The sequence below is a fragment of the Globicephala melas genome, chromosome 11 (assembly GCF_963455315.2).
Source record: "Globicephala melas chromosome 11, mGloMel1.2, whole genome shotgun sequence".
Classification (NCBI taxonomy): Eukaryota; Metazoa; Chordata; class Mammalia; order Artiodactyla; family Delphinidae; genus Globicephala; species Globicephala melas.
The window spans coordinates 52,698,240-52,720,658 of record NC_083324.2 but is presented as its reverse complement, the minus strand read 5'-3'; the positions used below and the strand labels follow the sequence as shown (position 1 = coordinate 52,720,658).

General features: G+C 34.8%; 1 protein-coding gene across 1 annotated transcript in view; it reads left to right on the top strand.

The window, feature by feature from the left end:
• The window catches only part of STT3B (STT3 oligosaccharyltransferase complex catalytic subunit B), a 98,148-nt gene that overhangs the window by 54,369 nt on the left and 21,360 nt on the right, over window positions 1–22,419 (top strand). The window contains exons 3-5 of the mRNA XM_030830037.3: window positions 249–536; window positions 14,207–14,272; window positions 15,894–15,993. Coding sequence (XP_030685897.1) covers window positions 249–536; window positions 14,207–14,272; window positions 15,894–15,993 — 454 coding nt within the window. The remainder of the gene's footprint in view (window positions 1–248; window positions 537–14,206; window positions 14,273–15,893; window positions 15,994–22,419) is intronic.

Genomic DNA, 22,419 nt, shown 5'->3' with positions numbered 1-22,419 from the left:
CTTTTAATCATTCATTCAATATGATCTTTCTTCTTTTGCTTAAATATGTATCTCTGAATATCAGATTTTTATTTGTATCTAATCCAAAAGAACATTTAATTTTGTAATGTGTGAAGGCAAACTATTGTAAGAGCTTATTCTCAAACTTGCTATAAACAATATGTAATAATAAAGAAAGGAGCTTATGTTAGTGTTTTCAGCTACCTCATTTTATATGTAATTAAATTGTCCTCTTTTTTTCTTCCTAGGTTTACCCAGGGTTGATGATAACAGCTGGCCTTATCCATTGGATTTTAAATACACTGAACATAACAGTTCACATAAGAGATGTATGTGTGTTCCTTGCACCAACTTTTAGCGGCCTTACATCTATATCTACTTTCCTGCTTACCAGAGAACTTTGGAACCAAGGAGCAGGACTTTTAGCTGCTTGTTTTATTGCTATTGTACCAGGTTACATTTCTCGGTCAGTAGCTGGATCCTTTGATAATGAAGGCATTGCTATTTTTGCACTTCAGTTTACATATTACTTGTGGGTAAGTAAAACTTAATGTTTTGTTATCGTTAATACCCATGAACTTCCTGCTGAAATGCTGTTGTGCAGCATTTGTCTTTTATCAATTATAGTTGTATACAGAGAACTCTGTTACTGTTTGTAACAAGTAAGTCATAGCTCCAATAAAGAGGCTATCAAAAAATGAGCTCTTGATTTTGTTTCTTTTGTAAGGGAGAGAGGAGTCAAATACTTAAGAAAATGAAATGTGGTTCAGTGGCTTAGGATATTGAATTATGTTTGCAAAACTTGTATTATTTTACTCTTGCAAAGTTATTTCTTCCTTCCCAATCTGTATACCTTCTATTTCCTTTTTTTGTGTTACTGTATTAGCTACTAATTCCAGTATGATGTTGAAAAGGAGTAGTGAGAGGAAACATCCTTGCCTTGTAGGTAATATTTATCAAGTTGAAGAAGTTCCACTCTATTTCTGTCAATAGTTTGCTGAGAGATTTTATCATGAATGGATGTTGGATTTTGTCGAATGCTTTTTCTCTATCTATTGATACACAGTTAACCCTTGAACAACACGGGTTTGAACTCTGCAGGTCCACTTATACACAGGTTTGTTTTTCAGTAAATACATACTACAGTACTACATGATCCAAGGTTGGTTGAATCCATAGATGTGGAACCACAGATTATGTAGGGCCTACTGTCAAGTTATATGTGGATTTTTGATACCAAGTGGGGGTGAGGGGGTCACTGCCCCAACCCCTGCCTTGTTCAAGGGTCAACTGTAGTTACATGATATATTTCCTTTGACTTTTTGATGTCATGAATTACATTAATTGATTTTCAAATGTTGAGCCACTATGTCATACCTGGAATAAATCTCACTTGGTCATGATATTGATATATAATTCTTATAATACGTTGTTAGACTTGATTTCTTAATGTCTTGTTGAGGATTTTTGCATCCATGTTAATGAGAGAGATCTTGGTCTATAGTTTTCTTTTCTTGTAATGTCTTTGATTTTGGCGTTAGGACAATGCTGGCCTTGTAGAATGAGTTAAGAAGTATTCCCTCTACTTCTGTTTGCTGAAAGAGGTTGTAGAGTATTGCTTTTTTTTTTTTAATGTTTGGTAGAATTCACGAGTGAACCCACCTTGGCCTGGTGCTTTCTGTTTTGGAAGGTTATTAATTATTGATTGATTCCATTTCTTTAATAGAGTGCTATTCAGATTGTCTATTTCTTCTTGTTTGAGTTTTGGGAGATTTCTTTCACAGAATTGGTCCATTTCATTTAGGTTATCAAGTTTGCACATAGAGTTGTTTATTGTATTCCTTTATTATCCTTTTAATACATGTCCGTGGGATCTGTAGTGATTGTCCTTCTTTTATTTCCAATATTAGTATTTGTGTCTTCCTTTTTTCTTAGCCTGGCTTAGAGGTGTATTGATTTTTGTTCATCTTCCAAAGAACCAGTTTGTGGTTTCATTGATTTTTCTCTATAAATTTCCTGTTTTCAACTTCATTGATTTCTGCCCTGATTCTTACTTCTTTTCTTCTGCTTCCTTTGGATTTAAATTGCCCTTCTTTTTCTGGTTTTCTAAGGTGAAAACTTAGATAATTGTCTTAGATCTATCTTTTCTGTATATACATTCAGTGCTGTAAATTTCCCTATGAGCACTGCTTTCTCTACATCCCACAAATTTTGGTAAGTTGTATTTTCATTTTAATTTAGTTAACAATATTTTAAAATTTTTCTCGAGATTTTTTTATTTGACCCATATATTTGTTTAAAGGTATGTTGTTTAATCCCCATTTATTTTGAGATTTTCCAGTTAATTTTCTGTTACTGATTTTTAGTTTAATTCCATTGTGGGCTGAGAGCAACACCTTACATGATTTTTATTCTTTCAAATTTGTTAAGATGTGTTTCATGGCCCAGATGTGGTTTACCTTGGTGAATGTTCCATGTAGGCTTGAGAAGAATATGTATTCTGCTGTCCTTGGATGAAATCGAGTTTAGATGTCCATTATATCCAATATCCAGATGATCGGTGGTGGTGTTGAGTTTCATGATTTTCTTAAATCATGAAAATCTTACTGATTTTCTACCTGCTGGATTCATCCATCTCGGGGGGCGGTTTAAGTCTCCATTTATGGTAGTGGATTCATCCATTTACCCTCGTGGCTCTATCAGTATTTCCTCATGTAGTTTGACACTTTGTTGTTAGGCACATGCACTTTAAGGATTATGTCGTCTTTGAGAATTAATCCTTTTGTCATTGTGTAATGCCCTTGTCTGATCACTTCTTTGCTTTGAGGTTGGCTCTATCTGAGATTAATATTGCTACTCTTGCATTCTTTTGATTAGTGTTAGCATGGTGTATTTTTTGCCATCTATTTATTTTAAAACTATATGAATCTTTATATTTAAAGTGGGTTTCTTGTAGACAACATATAGTTGGGTCTTGGATTTTGATACACCCTGACAATTTGTTTTTTTAAGTTGTGCATTTAGACCATTGATGTTCAGATGGCTGTTATTAGTTGGATTAATATTTACCATATATGTTACTGTCTTCTAGTTGGAACTCTTTAGTTCTTTGTTTTATTTTTGTTCTATACTCTTTTTTTTTTCTACCTTTTGTCGTTTTTTTTGTTTTTGTTTTTGCAGTACGCGGACCTCTCCCTGCTGTGCCCTCTCCCGCTGCGGAGCACAGGCTCCGGACACGCAGGCCCAGCGACCATGGCTCACAGGCCCAGCCGCTCTGCGGCACGTGGGATCCCCCCAGACCGGGGCACGAACCCACGTCCCCTGCCCCGGCAGGCGGACTCTCAACCACTGCGCCACCAGGGAAGCCCCCCTTTTGTCATTTTAACTAAGCATTTTATATGTTCAATTTTCTCTCTTTTTCTGGCATATCAGTTATACTTTGTTTTATAACTTTTTAGTGGTTGCCATAGAGTTTGCAACATATATTTACAGCTAATCCAAGTTCACTTTCAAAGAATACTATACAGGCATATTCTCATTTTATTGTACTTCACAGATACTGCTTTTTTAGAAATTGAAAGTTTGTGGCAACCCTGCATCAAACAAGTCTGTCAGTGCCATTTATCCAACAGTATTTTCTCACTTTGTGTCTCTGTCACTTTTTGGTATTTCTCACAATATTTCAAACTTTTTCATTATTATATTTGTTATGGTGATCTGTGATCAGAGATCTTTGATGTTGCTATTGCAAAAAGATTACAACTCACTGAAGGCCCAGATGATGGTTAGCATTTTTTAGCAATGAAGGACTCTTTAATTAAAGTATATGTGTTGGTTTTTTAAAGCATGATATACTCTTTTTGTTTAATTTATTTAATTTATTTATTTTTGGCTGCGTTGGGTCTTTGTTGCTGCACGCGGGCTTTCTCTAGTTGCAGCGTGTGGGGGCTACTCTTCGTTGTGGTGCGCGGGCTTCTCATTGCGGTGGCTTCTCTTGTTGCGGAGCATGGGCTCTAGGTGTGTGGGCTCCAGTAGTTGTGGCTCATGGACCCAGGCGCTCCACGGCATGTGGGATCTTCCCGGATCGGGGCACAAACCCGCGTCCCCTGCATCGGCAGGCGGACTCTCAACCACTGTGCCACCAGGGAAGCCCCATAATGTACTCTTAATAGACTACAATTTAGTGGAAACATAGCTATTATATGCCCTGGGAAACAAATTCATGTGACTTGCTTTACTGCAATATTCACTTTATTGTGGTGGTCTGAAACCAAACCCACAATATCTCTGAGGTCTGTCTGTATCACTTTATAGGCAGTGAGTACCTTATAATAACAAAATAATCCTAATTCCTCCCTCTTGTCCCTTGTATCATAACTTGTCACTCATTTCACTTTTATATGAGCATACATAATAGAATACATTGTTGGTATTATTATTTTCAACAGACTTTTCTGTTTGATAAATTAAGAATAAGAAAAGTAAAAGTTTTAAATTTACCTTTACTTCATCTTTGATGCTCTTCCTTTCTTCATGTAGATCTAAGATCCTGATCTATGTTATTTTCCTTCTTGTTAAAGAACTTTTAGCATTTATTGTAAGGCAAATCTGTCAACAAATTCCCTCAATTTTTGTTTGTCTGAGAAAGTCTTTATTTCTCCTTTAACTTGGAAGGATAATTTCACAGGGCACAAAATTCTAGATTGGAGGTTTTCTTCTCTCAATACTTTAAATATTTCACTTTTTGTCTTGCTTGTATGGTTTCTGAGTAGAAGTCATGTAATCCTTATCCTTGTTCTTCTATAGGCAAGGTGTCTTTTGCTCTGGCTTCTTTCAGGATTTTTTTCTTTATCTTTGATTTTCTGTAGTTTGAAAAAGGTATGCCTAGTTGTGGTTGGTTATTTTGGCATTTGTTGCTTAGTGTTTGAGCTTTCTGGATCTGTAGTTTGATGGCTGACTTTATTGGGAGAAATTATCAGTCATTATCATTTCAGATATTCTGTTCCTTTTTCTCCTCTCCTTCTGGTATTTCTATTACATGTATATTATACCTTTGTTGTTGTTCCACAGACCTTGGATATTCTGTTTTATTTTTTTTCTAGTCTTCATTCTTTTCAGTTTTGGAGGTTTCTATTGATATAGCCTCTAATTCAGAGATGATTTCCTCAGCCATGGCCAGTCTATTCATAAACTCAGCATAGGCATCCTTCATTTCACCTGTAGCCTCTTTTTTTTGTTTTGTTTTTTGTTTTGTTTTGTTTTTGGTTCTTAGGATTTCCAGCTCTCTGCTTACATTTCCCATTTATTCTTGCATGCTATCTCCTTTATCCATTGGAACTCCTAGCATATTAATCATAGTTTTAAATTCCTGGTCTGATACTTTCAGAATCCTTGCCATATCTGGTTCTGATGCTTCCTCTGTTTCTTTAAATTGTGTTTTTTTGCCTTTTGGTATGCCCTGCAATATTGTCTTCATAGCCAGACATGATACACTTGGTAAAAGGAATTGCTGTGAATAAGCCTTTAGTAATCAGGAGGTAAGGTATAGTCCTATGATTAGGTCTAAGTCTTTTAGTAAGTTGGACTGTGAACTTTACAAATGTTTCTTTTTTCTCTCTCCCCGCTTAGGTGGGAAAGGATGGCTAGAGCTGACTGGAGTTATGTATTTCCCTTCCCCAGGTCAGTTAGGCTCTGATAACACCCCAGCAGGTCAGGCTCTGGCTAATAGTTTCTTCTGAGGACAGGCCTTGTTAAGAACAGAATGCCTTTGCATTTTTCAAAATGGTTTCTGTTCCGCTCCCTGTGCCAGAAGCAACAAAGGGATTTTGCTTTTCCATATATTTATTGTGAGAACCCGATTAAGATCTTCAAGGCAAGTCCAGCATAATTGTGGGGACCACCATATGACTTAGTCCATCCTGGAGTTTTTAAGTCTCCACACTGAGACTTAGGTTTTCCTACCCACCTCCCTGCCCCCAGTTATTTGCAGTATTGATTCCTGCATGTGTGTCTCTCCATTGTTGCGAGCAGCAGTTTGTCCTGTGTCTTCCCCTCACTCACAGATCCAGGAAGAGTTGTTGATTTTTCAGTCTGTTCAGCTTTTTACTTGTTAGGACTGAGTGGTGACGTCCAAGCTCCTTACATGTAGAACCAGAAACCAGAAGTCTATTTATTGCTAAGCTATCTAAACTTAATGTTTTTCCTGCAAGGGAAAGGATGCTCCTTAGTACTAGCTTCAATTTAAACCTTGCATATATTTAATTGTTTTCTTCTTTATTATTTTAGCCTATGTTCATACTATTTCAGTGTTGGAAATTGCTCCAAATTTTTATTGATCCAAAATATATGAATACTCATATATTTTTAGGTAGCTAGGTGAATGGTAGCAAAATGGTAGCATTTTTCTCTTTTGTATTTTACATCTTTTAAAGCTCTTTAGCTTGTGGATATTTTTGCTTTGGCAAGGAATTTCAGAGGAGAATTGTTGCAGTCAATCAACATAGACAGTTGCTTGATCTTGAGTTTAAGAGAGAAGAAAGAAAAGCACCCATGCTGATGAAGATGATGACAAGCAGCCGGATGCTGCTGATGCTGTTGTATTCACCAAAAAATGTTTAAAAACAACTGAGAAAAACCCTTAAAATTTGGAATATCCTTTTGAGGTCTTTTAACTAGTACTTAGTATTTAAATTACATATTAAGTATATATCTTGACAATACATATGAATGGATGGAGCTTGACAGTATAATGCCAAATGGAAAAATAAGTTAAGGTAGAATACATACAGTAATTTTAAATAGTACAGACCATATTGTGTACTGTTTGTTTATACCTGTTTGTAATGAAAGTATAAAAATATGGCATTTATCCATATATATACCAGCTTTGATAGTGGTTACTCCTGAGTATGGGTGGGTGATATTGAGGAAGAAAGTATGAAGGGAGATTCAACTATGTCAGTAAAAAAAAAAATTTTTTTTTAAATAAAATCATCCAAAGCAAATATATGTTTGAAACATTTTGTAATAAATGTTTTAATAATATATTCTGTATGTTGGAAATTTAGAAACATAGAAAACTAATGTAAAGAAGCCATCACCCAGGTGTTACTACATTTGCATTTTGTCATATTTTTTAAATTTTGTATGCTTTTATGAAATGCAAAACTGGTATTGTTTATATATAGTTTTTTTATTCTTTATATTCTTTTAACATAGCATGAGTCTGAATCATTGCAGGAGTGCCTTAACTGGCATGTTAATTACCTTTCAACATTTTTTAAAATTTCACTGTAAGAAATTGAGACAAAATTCATGTAACATAAATTCACTATTTCAACCATTTTAAAGCATACAGTTCAGTGGTTTTTAGTATCCACTGTGTACCTACAGAACATTTTATCACCTCCTAAAGAAACCTTGTACCTCCCAATTATGCCTTTCCTCCATTAATTTAATTTCTGTTTAAAGACTTACCTATTCTGGACATTTCATGTAAATAAAACCCGCATTAAAAAAAGTGACCTTTTATGTATGGCTTCATTCCCTTAGCATAATCATTCATATTTTTGACATGTATCAGTACTTCCTTTTTATGGCTGAATAATCCATTGTATGGATAATACCACATTTTTTATTTTATTTTATTTTTTTGCGGTACGCGGGCCTCTCACTGTTGTGGCCTCTCCCGTTGGTGGAGCACAGGCTCCGGACGCGCAGGCCCAGCGGCCATGGTGCACGAGCCCAGCCGCTCCGCGGCATGTGGGACCTTCCCAGACCGGGGCACGAACCCGTGTCCCCTGCATCGGCAGGCGGACTCCTAACCACTGCGCCACCAGGGAAACCCAATACCACATTTTTTAAATTCACCATTAGTTGATGACATTGACTATTATGAATAGTGCTGTTAATGACATTTGTGTACAAGTTTTTATGTGGACATATATTTTCATTTCTCTTCCATATATACCTAAGAGTGGAATTATTGGTTGACGTGATAACTTTGTGATTAACTTTCTGGGGAACTGCCAGACTGTTTCCCACAGTGGTTTCCCAGTTTTACATTTCCACTGGCAATGTACGAGGGTTTTAATTTCTCCTAATCCTCGCCAATACTTGTTTTTTTTCCTAGTTTTTTTGTTTTACTTGCCTGTTGGTATGAAGTGGTATCTCATGGTTGTTGCTTTTGTTTTTTTGTGTGTTTTTTTAATTGTGATAAAATACATGTAACATAAAAATTACCATCTTAACTATTTGTGAGTGTAGAGTCCAGTGTTGTTAAATAGATCATAATGTTGTGCAATCACCACCACCATCCATCGCCATAGTTTTTCATCTTGTAAAACTTGAAACTATATCTATTAAACAATAACCCCCCATTTTAACTTTCCCCAGCCCCTGACAACCACCATTCTACTTTCTGTCTCTATGATTTTGACAGCTCTAAGTATTTCATGTAAGTGGGATCATACAGTTTTTGTCTTTTTGTGACTGGATGATTTCACTTAATGTCCTCAAGGTTCATCCATGCTCTGGCATATGTCAGAATTTCCTTCCTTTATTAAGGCTGAAATAATGTTCCATTGTATTTATATACCACCTTTTGTTTACCCATTCGTTGATGGACACTTTGGTTGCTTCCATGCTTTAGCTATTATGAGTATGTTGCTATGAACATAGGTATACAGATATCTCTTAAAGACCTTGCTTTCAATTCTTTGGGGTATATATCCAGAAGTGAAATTGCCAGATCATGTGGTGATTCTATTTTCAATTTTTTGAGGAACCACCATATTGTTTTCTGTAGCAGCTGTACTATTTTACATACTTATTAGCAGTACACAAGGGTTCTAATTTCTTCACATCCACATCAACACTTGTTTGTTTGTTTGTTTGTTTTGGATAGTAAGCCGTCTTAACAGGTTTGAGGTGATAGCTCATTGTAGTTTTGATTTGCATTTCTCTAGTGATCAGTGAGGTTGAGCATCTTTTCATGTGGTTAATGGCCATTTGTATATCTTTGGAGAAATGTTTACTCAAGTCCCTTGCCTAGTTTTGAATTGGATTTTTTGGTTTTCGGTTGATGAGTTTTAGGAGTTCTCAATATACTCTCAATAGTAATCCTTTATAAGTTACATGATTTTCAAATGTTTTCTCTCATTCTATGGATTGCCTTTTTCACTCTGTTAATATTGTCTTTGAGTCACAAAATTTTTAATTTTTCATGAAGTCCAGTTTGTCTATTTTTTCTTATATTGCTGTGCCTTTGGTGTCATATCCAAGAGATCATTGCCAAATCTAATGGCATGAAGCTTTTGCCCTGTGTTTTCTTCTAAGAGTTTTATAGTTTTAGGTCTAACATTTAGGTGTATTTGAGTTAGTTTTTGTATATGCTGTTAGGTAAGGGTCCAAATTCATTATTTTGCACATTGATATCTAGTTTCCCCAGCACTGTTTGCTGAAGGGACTGTCCTTTCCCCATTGAGAGGACTTGGCACCCTTATTGAAAATCATTTGACCATATATGCAAAGGTTTATTTCTGGGTTCTTTATTTTGTTCCATTGGTCTGTGTGTATTATATGTATGTCTTTATGCCAGCACCACACTGTTCGATTACTTTAGCTTTGTAGTAAGTTTTAAAATCAAGAAGTGTTTGTCCTCTGTCTTTGTTGTTCTTTTCGGGATTCTTTTGGCTATTAGGGGTCCCTTGAGATTCCATATGAATTTTAGGGTGGGTTTTTTACTTCTGCAAAGAAAAAAAAAATCATTGGATTTTGATATGGATTGCATTGACTCTGTAGATCAATTTGGGTAGTATTGTCATCCTCCCATCCATGAATGACCATGAGACGTTTCCATTTGTTTATGTTTTCTTTAAACAATGTTTTATAGTTTTCATCATACAAGTCTTTTACTTCATTAGTTGACTTGTATTTTATTCTTTTTGATGCTATTGGAAATTTTTTTGTAATTTCCTTTTTGCATTGTTCATTGTTAGAGTATAGAAATGCAACTGATTTTTGTGTGTTGACTTTCTATCTTGCTATTTTGCTGAGTTCATTTATTAGCTCTAACAGTTTTTTGTGTATGTGGAATCTAGTGCTTTCTCCCTATGAGATCATATCTGCGAACAGGGGTGATGTTACGTCTTCCTTTCCAATTTGGATGCCTTATATTTGTTTTTCTTGCTTAATTGCTCCGGCTAGAACTTCAAGTACTATGTTGAATAGAGGTGGTGAAAGTAGGCATCCTTGTCTTGTTCCTGATCATAGAGGAAAAACTTCAGTCTTTCACCACTGAATATGTTTGCTATGGGTTTTTCATATATGGCTTTTGTTATATATTAACATGTAATACATGTTATTAAGTATGTAATATATTTTATACTATATACTAGTGCATAGTATTTTGTATATTAATGTTATTTATACATTTTTTATACATGATATCTCTCAGTTGGATGAAGGTATTCCTCTAATTGGACTCCTCAGGGAAGGCCCATGAGTATCATATTCCTGAAGTCCTCGCATGTTTAAATCTGTTTTTTATAGTGTCATTTATGAGGGTTTGGCTAGATAGAAAGATCTGGGTCATTTGTTCTTTACTTGAATTTCTTGGAATTGTTGTACTATCATCATTTTGCTTGTTATTGTCAAGAACCTAATTTTATGTGTTTCATAACAAACATGATCTTTTTATCCTGAAGTAATAATTAGTTTTTTCTCTATAGCATTGAAGTCTAATGAATTTCCTAGGATATGTCCCAAAGTTGACACTTCTGGTAATGGTGACCCCTTTCAACATGTATATTGATCATTTTTATTTCTGGAAAGTTGTCTTTGATTATAGTTTCAAATATTAGTTTGTTTCACTGTTTTGTTTTTCTTGGATCTTCTTCCTGTTTGTTTGAATTCCAGTTCTATCACTCAGGGTTGTTTAAACCTCCCGAATATCTATTTCATCAACTATAAAATGGAAGTAATAATAGTACCTACCTCATATGGTTTAAATAAGTTAATGCATGTAAAGGTATAGAACATTGTAGGAACACAGAAAGTGATGAGTACGTTTGTTATTACTTCTATTGTTACTGTCACCAAAAACAGAGCTAATGCAGATAGAATAGTACTTAGAACAATACTTACTACCATATTGCCTCCTATAGTTGTGGGTTTTTTTTTTTTTTTTTTAAGTTTCCTCCTGTGCCTTTGTAATCAGTCCTCTCCTTAACCCGTATTACTTGCAACCACAGATCTGATTTCTGTCTGTATGACTCTGGGAGTTTCTTTTCCAGAATGCCATGTTATAGAAGCAGATAGTATGGGGTAGCCTTTTGTGTCTGACTTACTTCATGTAGCATAATACTTCTGAGAGTCATCTATGTTGTTGCATGTTTTAGTAGTTTGTAACATTTTGTTGCTGAGTAGTATTCTGTTGTATGGATGTGCTGTAATTTATTTTGTTTTCCAGCTTTTGGTAGTTATGAATAAAGAGGCTATAAATATTTGCATACAGTTCTTCATATGGACATAAACTAGCATTTCTCTTGAATAAATGCCTAGGTGTGGGATTGCTGGTTTGTAAAATAACTACATGTTTAATTTTATTAAAAGCTGCCAAATGGTTTTTGCAAGTGACTATCATTTTGCATTCCCTTCATCAGAGTATGAAGAGTTGCATTTATTTTGTTTGCATCACCAGCACATAGTTTGTTCATATTTAACAGTTTTGTGGTGGTATCTCATGGTTTTAACTTACTTTTCCCCAATGACTAATATTATCTTTTCATGTACTTATTTCCCATTCCTTTTCTTCTTTGGTGAAATGTCTGTTCATATCTTTTGCCTATGTTTTGGTTGGGCCGTTCGGCTTTTTATTACTGAGTTGTAAGAGTTCTTTATATATTCTGGAAATAAGTCCTTTATCAGATAGATGTGTGTTTTGCAAACATTTTCTCCCAGTATGTGGCTTGTCTTTATTTTTTTAACATCTTTCTAAGTAGAAATTTTTAGTTTTGATCAAGTCTTCTTTACCATTTTCTCTTTTATGGATCTTGCTTTTGGTGTGTCATCTAAGAAATCTTAGCCTACCCCAAAGTTACAAACATTTTCTCATGTTTTTACTTCTAGAAACTCAATAGTTTTAGGTTTTACATTAAGATCTGTTATCTGTTTCAAGTTGATTATGGTCTGTGGTGCAGGAAAAGGGCTGAGGTTCTCTTTGGGGAGGATATTGATATCCTGTCATTCGAACATCATTGTTGAAAAGACTCTCCTTTCTCCACTGAATTACTCACCTTGATAGCCTTGTCAGAATAGGTTGACTGTATACACGTCAGTCTATTTTGGGATTCTTCTGTTTTATTGAGATCTCTATATATCTATCACCATGTTGTCTTGAAATCAGGTAGCGTGAGTGATTTAACTTTGTTCCTCTTTTCATAATTATTTTGGCTGTTCCTAGTCCTTTGCTTTATATAAATTTTAAATTGGCTTATCAACATCTACCCCAATGAGTTGGGATTTCTACTTTTATTGGGAGTACATTAAATCTATACATAGTTTGGGGAGAATTCTTATCTTAACAATATGAAGTCTTCTGATGCATGAACATGGTTATCTCTTTTCATTATTTTATTTCTCAGTTTTGGCTTTAATTTTTCTAGATTATAAATTAGTCATTTGAGACCATCTCTTCTAATATAAGCACTTAAAGGTAGAAGTTTCCCTCTAAGCACTGTTTTAGCTGCACTGCACAGACTTTTTTTGAGAAATAATATTTGCATACCATAAAATTTACCCTTTTAAAGTATACAATTCAGTGGCTTTTAGTTTATGAATAAAGTTATAACACAAATTCCAGGGTTGTAATTTTCTCACTTTAAAATTTTTCAATATTTTAATATACTCCCTCCCCTGTTCACATCTTAGAATAGGACCCACCTTGTTATTTGACCCTGTTCAAAGGTAAACCTTTTCAAAGTTGGCATGGTTTGGGGGAGGAGATTGGAGTGTATTTTGTCCCACATGTGCACTGTAACATTGAATTCAAAGCAGTGTTTCATAGTCTGGTAGAAGTCTTTTACAGCTCTAAGTGCTGTAAAACTAAGAGTGTTTTCTTTTCTTTCTCTCTCCCTCCCTTCCTTTTTTGTTTGTTTGTTTGTTTTACAATTTCCCCAAAGATTGGATGTCACTTGTAGTTTGTTTTAATGTACTAACAGAAATAGAAGCCCATTTTGAAAGTAAAGAATTCCTTGAAATAAGCTCTATAGAAAGCATACTGTTAAATTTGAACATGGAGATAACTCTTTTAATACAGAATTACCTATAATGTTTAATACAGAATTACCTATAATAGGACTTACATCTATCATTTCTTGCTCAGTTCATCTTAAAGATGACCCTTTGCTTTTGGCATAAGTATTTAGAGCTTGTGTTTCTAGAATTTTAAATTCTGTTTTCTGAAGGTGCTAATATATTTTGATTTTTCAAATGAGCATGTAAACTCTTTGATTAGTTTTTTTAAGACAATAGAGATTTGTCAACTTTTTGAACCTTCATTTATTGCACGTTGTCTTTCCAGTTCAGAGTAATTGAGAATTTTACTGACATATCATTAGGCCTTCTAGAAATTTTAAGAATATAAATTTATTGAAGATATGATTGTGGTATCTGAAAATTTCTAGGTAATGATAAGTTTTCAAAAATGGATGCTCATAATTGAGATATAGATGATCACATTCAGATGAAGAAAAACTACAGATTAAGGTGTTATGTCTAAGCAGACCTACCATGTAAAAATGTAGACTTACTGAACAAATTTATTCTTTAGTTAAAAATTAGTTAAAAATCTTAATTTGTTGATATTAATCATCTTACGATAGAAACTATTACAAATGGAAAAATAGAAGTTGTTCCTTTTAAGATGATTCTTTTTACTAAAAACTATATAATAAAAAAAAAAAACAAAGCTATTCCTAAAATGTCTGACTACTACTGTCCAGTGTTATAAATGTAATATATATTAAGTGGATCCAAGTATCTGTATAATCTCATTAGTGGATCCAAGTATCTGTATAATCTCATTACTCTTTCTTAAAAATAATCTTTGCTTTTTGTAATACAAGTTTACTAAACATTTAACCTTTTTTCATTCAGCAGGAATATTTATAAACTTTATTATATCAGTTGCTTGTTTGTTTTTTAGGTAAAATCTGTAAAAACTGGGTCAGTTTTTTGGACGATGTGCTGCTGCTTGTCATATTTCTATATGGTAAGATTTCATGTTTGAAACTACATGAGGGCAAACAAGTCTTTGGCAGCTGGATCAGTGACTCTTCATCATTCCCTTCTCAGCCAGGGCTACTTCCCCACTTCGTTTCTCCTGCAGTCTTTAAGATCTTTTGTTTAATGTATTCTCTTTCCTTACTACCACTCTCTTCCCTACTCCCACCTTCAGGGCCTGGTATGGACTTTTACTTTAGTGGGGAGGGTTAATACTCAACCCCTCAAACGTAATACTTGCAGCAAGTGAAACAAAAACTTTTCTTTCGAATGTACAACTTTTCCTAAATAATGATCACATTCTCTAGGTTAACCTGTAAACTACTTAACATAATTTTTTTCAACAGATTACTTAAAATTGGGGTTCAGTATTACCTCTTTAATCTCCTGCCTTTCTTTCCCACACCACAGCCTATATAGTAGCCTTATGCTGAAAATTAATGATAATCTTAAGTAACTTTTTTTGTTTCTTAAACGTCATGGAATTTGTACTTCCATATTATCCATGCCCCTTTTAAAGTGGTTAAAGGTTAGGGCACATTCTGTGCAGTTGTACTCAATAATAGCAAACCCATTCTCTTTCAAGTTTAGACTGAAATTTTGGAAATAACCAGAAGTCCTTCAGTTAGAACTGGAACTCAACCGAAGTAATGTTGTCTTTGGTGAAAAATAGCATATGACTGGAGCAGTAAACCGGTGTTCTTATATGAACTGTAAACTGAAGACCGTTTCTTATAAATTGTTCTTCTACGTTTTAGACAAGGGCAGCGTTGTTAGAACATGTATGTTAACATATAGTCTCCTAAGGTGACTGTTGGTACAAATGGTTCTTTTAAGCTTTTAATTATTAGAGAACATGCAAGAACTTTGATCTTGACAGACCTTATTGCCTATTACTGAATGTACTTAATAAATTCTATTGGTTTGGAATAAACATTATCTTTAGAACCTTTATTGATTTAGACCAGAACATAACATACTCAATTGTCTGGTAAATAGAATTATTCTAATTTTGTGCTACAGGCGAAACATTAAACTGGGATCTTGATTTGTATCCATTGGTAGGAAGAAATTTATACCCAAGGTAGCACCTTTTGTCTTGAGGATCACAAAGCACATCCAGATCATCTGAGTATTCCTTTTAGTTGTTGACTAATGCTAACATCCATTGTTCTTATTCTTAGTGAAGTTTCTTGCAATGTATTTATCATCAAAAATGGAGGGAGTAAAAGGGGTTTTTTTTCTTTAAAAAATTGATGATCTATATTCTAAAAGTCTATCTCCATGACAGTCTTTTTATTGCCAATTCACAAATTATATTGTTCTCAGTGTTCTTATAAGTTTAATTTAATTTGACCATTTCTCCAGTGAATATATAAAAGTGTATTGGATTTATGGTATTGTGTTGTTTTACTTATCAATAAAAATAAAGAAAAATAGGTTATTTGTAGGTTACAAATCCATTTTTAAGCATCTCAAAATTGCTAAAAATCCTAGTGTTTATATTTGCTTATTATATGTTTAGATTGTCATGACATGTCATCACAAAACTTATCTATTTTAAAAAGCAAATATATAAATTATTTAACTTAGCATTTCTTTACTCATAGGTCTCTGCTTGGGGTGGTTATGTGTTTATTATCAACCTTATTCCACTGCATGTTTTTGTGTTGTTACTAATGCAGAGATACAGCAAAAGAGTCTACATAGGTAAGTGATTTGACTTCTGATAGCTGTCAACTTCTAAGAGGTGTTTCATATACGTTCTTTTCATTGAACAGACATTTCTGTTAGGTTAGTATTATTCATGAGGAGGTAAAAATAATTTTAGAGTTATTTTGCTTTTTGTATTAATAAGGAGGGTCAGGCATTTTTACTAAGTATGTTGTTACCAACTTTCCCTTAATGAGTTTTTGTTGAAATTAGTCTAGATTTAATATTTGTCAACCTTTTTTGTTAATTCGGGGGAATGGGCATTTCTGTCATTCACATATACATATTATTCAAATTCAGCTTACTGTAAGAGATAAGGATCCTTAACAGTTTGATAAACTTTTGAAAGCTCTTTCTGTATAATATACAACAGACTGTCTTAGTCCATTCGAGCTGCTATAACAAAATACCAGAGACTGAGTAGTTTATAAACAATAGAAATTTATTTCTCAGCTTTGGATGCTAAAAAATCCAAAATCAGGGAACCAGAATGTTCACATTCTTGTAAGTGCTGTTTTCCTGTTCCACAGCTGGTACCTTCTTTGTCCCCACCTGGTAGAAGGAATGAGCAAGCTCTCTGGGGCCTCTTTTAAAAGGGCACTGCTCCCTTGGAGCCCTCATTACCTAATCACCTCCCAAAGGCTACCTCCTAATACCATTTCCTTGGGCATTAGGTTTTCAACATTGAATTCTGGGGAGAAACAAACATTCGGACCATAGTAGAGACTGAGTATTTTCTCTGCATGATTTTAATTTGCTCTACAGGTTTTAAAACATATCTTTTGAATAAGATGCTTAATAATAGATGATGTCTCAAATCTTAGAGCTCATTTTCTATGAGAGAGACAGAACTTTTATGGGTTGAACTAATCACAGAGAAATTATGATCTGAAACCAGTGTCTTAGTAAAATAATATAATTCCATTATTATAATGTTGGAAAACAGTAACAAAAAGATATAAATCTTATTTACTTGATTAAAAAACATAGTAGTTTGGCAATTTCTCAAAAATTTAATCATAGAGTTACCATATGACCCACAATTCCACTCCTAGGTATATACCTAAGAGAATTGAAAATATATATTTACTTTGTAACTGCTTAGGATGTGTCTATATGAACTGTGTACTATATGCTTCCGTTATAGTCCTTACAATATTTTATTGTCTTATTTTCTGTAACAATTTTCCATGGATTCTTTGGGCTTAAGGTATATTAAAAGGGAGACTGTGACTCTGGGACTTCCCTGGTGACCCAGTGGTTAAGAATTTGCCTGCCGATGCAGGGGACACGGGTTCAATCCCATGTGCCACGGAGCAACTAAGCCAGTGGGCCACAGCTAAAAGAAAAGAAAAAATATATATTTACACGAAAACTTGTACTGTAACATTTATAGCAGCATTGATTATTCATGATAGCCAAAAAGTGAAGACAAACCAATGTCCATCAACTGATGAATGGATAAAGTGTGGTATATCCATGCAATGGGATATTATTTGGCAATGAAAAGGAATAAAGTACTGATAACATGCTACATCATGAGCCTTGAAAACATTGTGCTAAGTAAAATAAGCCAGACACAAAAGGCCATATGCTGTAGGATTCTTTTCGTATGAAGTGTCCAGTGCTGGCAAATCCATAAAGACAGCAAGCAGATTAGAGACAGGAAGTTGATTTAGTGGTTGCCAGGGGTCTGGGTAGTAGAGGAGTGACTGCTAATGGGTATGGGGTTTCTTTTGGGGGTGAGGAAATGTTCTGGAATTAGACAGTGGTGATAGTTACACAGCTTTGTGAATATAATAAAAACCACTCGATGGTACATTTTAAAAGGATAAGGTTTTTTTTGTTAGTACAAATTATATCAATTTTTAAAAGAGTATATTAATTATATTTATAGCCATTTCAGCATACTTCATAATAATCACCACTGAAATAGTACATCTGTATGTATCAAGTTATTCTTATATAAGCACAAACTATCGTAAATTCTTCACATGTATTTAACTCACTTAGCCTTCATAACCACACTGTGAGGATAGGTACTATTACTATCCTCATTTTACAGATGAGGAAACAAGAGAAGACATAATTTGCTCAAAATCATGTAGCTAGTAATGGAGCTGAAGCCTGAACTTAGATATTTTGGCTCCATAGCCCGTAATGCAAAAAAATCACTGTAACTGTGTGCCTGCCATGTAAATAAATACCTTACTGGGGAAATATATCAACCTATGATAAATCTCTTTACCCTGAAAACACTGTAAACAATCATTGGAATCCAGAAAAGAAGATGACAGATTAAACAATAACTCTTGGCTTTTTGTTTTCGAACTATACAAGGAAAAACATTTTAAGTTAAATGCTTATGGGGAAGAACTAAGAGTTTCTTTGTTTAATTTCAAAAATTGGGGTCCTGAGAATGTAATGATCAGGAGAACAGGGTTAGGGAGAAGATTGAGGGATAGACTTTTGTGAAATGCCCCTGAATCAGGAAGAGGAAGAACTAAAGGAAGAGTTAGAAGTAGCCAGATAAATACATTGTTAAGGAGGTCAAATGGGAGTATTTTCTACATAAAAGTTTAAAGCATGAACAGTGACCAAGTCCTCTTAAGTGTTAGCACTAAGATCAAGTAGGATGAGAGTTGAGAAAAGACCTTGTATTTGATGAATAGGATTTCTCTGGTCACTTTAGAAAAGCATACAGTTAACATTGCTTTGGTTGGCTCTTGAGAATATAAGAATATTAGAAGAGCTTTTCAGAGGGAAGAAAAATAAAATGGGTTAGGGATGTTATGGATGTGTATGAAGTTAGATTAGCAAACTCTTAGATAATTTCATGGTGTTCAAATTCTCCACCCCGCCCTCCTTGTTTCTATTTAGCTCTGGAAGTTACCAAGGAACATCACCTTATACTTTCAAATTATATTTATTTGTTTTTTTTCTGCTGTACTATCCTTGATTTCATTTTAGGTATCAGTATTAAGTATATTTGCTATTTTTAAAAGTTGTGTGTCTCTCCACTCAGGTGTTTTGAACAAGTCACTTCTTGCTGCTTTTACAAATAGAGCTTATAAAATAATAGTTTACAAGACTCATTCTCTACATAGTTTGCAATGAACAGCATCCTGGAAAAAGAAAAATTATTTTTCTCATTATGTATATCTGTTAAGTTAGTCACTGGATTTCTCTCTGCTGGTCGAGAAGAATCCGTGGAGGGTTTTTTTTATTTTTAGTTTTTGGGGGGCGTTGGGGGGGGAATCTTGTGAGCTTTAATTTCATACAAGTTTCTTAGCATTTTTCACCCTGCTTATTTACCAGCATTCACAGTAGTCAAGTAGTCAAGCCGTAATAAAGTATCTTTATTAGTCAAAAGCTTCAACAGTCTTACAAGCCTTTAATCATATTTGTTAATAATAAAGCAAAATTGGTTGAATTTTAAAGTATTTCCTCACTATGTTTCTTTTGGTTAGTACTGTTTTGGTTGAGAGAGACAGGGGGTGGCAAAGGAATATTTTGCTAGCCCTTTCATTATCACCCAGGAGATAAAGCAACTCAGAAATGGTAAGGTGATTTAATGGTGGATCAAAGTTAACAGGAATATAATATTCACAAAACCTTTTCTAACTTTATTTAAGTAAAAGGAAGTATAGCAGTACTTTAAAAGCATGAAGGGTACTGTCAACGTAAGTTGTTTAAGAAGGTACTTAAAGGTTAGTTTGGGGAACAGCAGGAGCTTCTTGAAAACTTGACATTCTTTTGGAACTCGAATCAGGTCTTTCAGTGCCTTTTATTTAATAGAACAATTCATTTGTACACCTTAAGTCAAGGACAGTGGTTTGTTTCTTCTCTATATCAGTCTGGTCCCACCCCATACCCTTGGATTAAAAAAAAAATAAAGTACTTTAAAAAAAATTTTTTTTAATTTTTGGTTGCGTTGGGTCTTTGTTGCTGTGCACAGGCTTTCTGTAGTTGCGTCGAGCGGGCTACTCTTGCGGTGTGTGGGTTTCTCATTGCAGTGGCTTCTCTTGTTGTGGAGCACGGACTCTAGGTGTGCTGTCTTCAGTAGTTGTGGCACACGGGCTCTGTAGTTGTGGCTGGCAGGCTCTAGAGCACAGGCTCAGTAGTTGTGGCACACGGGCTTAGTTGTTCCGCAGCATGTGGGATCTTTCTGGACCAGGGTTCGAACCCATGACCCCTGCATTGGCAGGCGGATTCTTAACCTCTACGCCACCAGGGAAGTCCCCAAAAACATAAAGTACTTTAAGAGTGAAAAGATGTTTAGGTTCTGTTTCAGAAGATTACTATTTGTCCCAAACCCAAGAGATTTTCTTTGGTTAAAAATAACCAAACAGAATAACAGACCTTGTATATATCTTCCTAATGGTAATTTGGGGGGAATTCTGACACTTTGGAAGTATGGTCTGCTGTAGCGAAGGCCAGTAACTGTACTTCCACAGGATGGCAGTGTGATAAACATTGTTGTGATGTAATAAATGATTTACTACATTATTGGTCTTGTGCGTTTTCTTAGAGCTTACTACTTTGATGGAAAGCTTTATTCATCTGCTTTAAAGGGTAAGAAAAGTAGGTTAAGATGGATGGATAGAAGGTTGTGATAGATGTAGATAGTAGTTTGGTCAAATTTCATAAAGAATCTGGAGGAAGAATTGGTGGAGAATGATTGCCATGTGTTTGTATTGTTGAGGTCTTTTGAGAACATTAGAGAATGGTACGGGCGTTGTCAACTGCCTCTTCAATGCCCATGTCAAGAAGAGGAGCTCTCTCCCTCTAAATTTTTATAGAGCCAGGGGTTTTTCCACTAATGTCACATGTACTTGCTTCATTGTATTGTGGTTATTTGTGTACATCTCTGATTTTCCTAATTACATATCTAACTCTTAGACGATAGGTTTGATCTTAATAAGATTTTGTATTTTTAGAAAGTCTTGACCATGATAGACATAAACTTAATATTTGAATGAATTAATTAAAGAGATAATTTTTAAACACACTGTTTGATGCTGTGGTATAAAGACTGGAGAAAAACTTGTTTTCATTTTGCAGTGGAGATTGTGTTTATTTTTAAGAATTGAAAGTTACTTCACTATTTCTTAATACTCAAGTATATCTAATTCTTTTTTTCTTTGTTTTAAAACATGGGTTTGTAAATGGGATTTAAACTGAGGTATGGAGATGTGTATCTAATTTTACAGGTTCAAGAAGAAGGGCAGTATTAAAAAAAGCAACATGAGCTTGTGACATTTTATTTTACTTGGCAGGCAGTCCTGAATTTAATAGTGTTAGAAAAACAAAATTCAACTGAGTAAATTTTAAGTATTTAATTGGCTTTATGAATGATTCATAAGTTGAGTGGCATCACATCTAGCCAAGTAGAAAGGAGCTCCAAAGAGCCTCAGAAAGGGAAAGATTTTTATAGGCAAGACAAGGAAATTCACAAACAGAAATGCCTTTCAGGCTTAGGTAACCTACCTTTTGGGGAGGGAAGGGTCTATGTGTCAGATTACCTCATCTTTCTTTGGTGCGGCGGGGGTTTAGAAAGAATTACCTCATTGGTGCTGACCAGAAAATTCCACACTGACCAGTTAGGATTGCATTCCTGGGGAAGGTTGTGACTGCAATTAAGGTTATGAATTAAGTTTTGATTTTAGCCCAGGTGACTCCATTTGGGGCCTGTCATTTCTTTAACAATGGAAATATTGGTGTGTTAAAGAGTGCTGTGAAGTAGAACGTATATCCCCCTATGTAAACATCTCAGTATCAGTGACCCAAAAAAGATAAAAATAGGGAAGACATGAATCCAATTCTCTGAAAAGGAAATGGTTATCTTTGGATTATTGCATATAGCACATTTATCAGCTTTGTATCATTGGTGCATGTAAGTAGGTATAAATGAGGTTAATTTGGATAGAGGAATGTTTATAGGTAAAATATTGTTGAGAACTTGTCTGTTTCTGTTAGTTCAGATTTATTTGACATTAACCTATATTTACAAAGTAATGTTTACAAATTAAAGTCCCACCTGGCCTTTTTTATGTTTGCCGAGATTGAACTTCTTTTTCTTGAACTCATCTTCATCTTTTTATTAACTTGAACTCTAGTGTACCTACTTCTTTTTTTTTTTAAATTTTATTTATTTATTTATTTTTGGCTGCGTTGGGTCTTTGTTGCTGTGCGCGGGCTTTCTTTAGTTGCGGCGAGTGGGGGCTACTCTTCGTTGCAGTGTGTGGGCTTCTCATTGCGGTGGCTTCTCTTGTTACGGATCATGGGCTCTAGCCGTGTGGGCTTCAGTAGTTGTGGCTCATGGACTCTAGAGCACAGGCTCGGTAGTTGCGGCGCACGTGCTTAGTTGCTCCGCGGCATGTGGGATCTTCCTGGACCAGGGCTCGAACCTGTGTCCCCTGC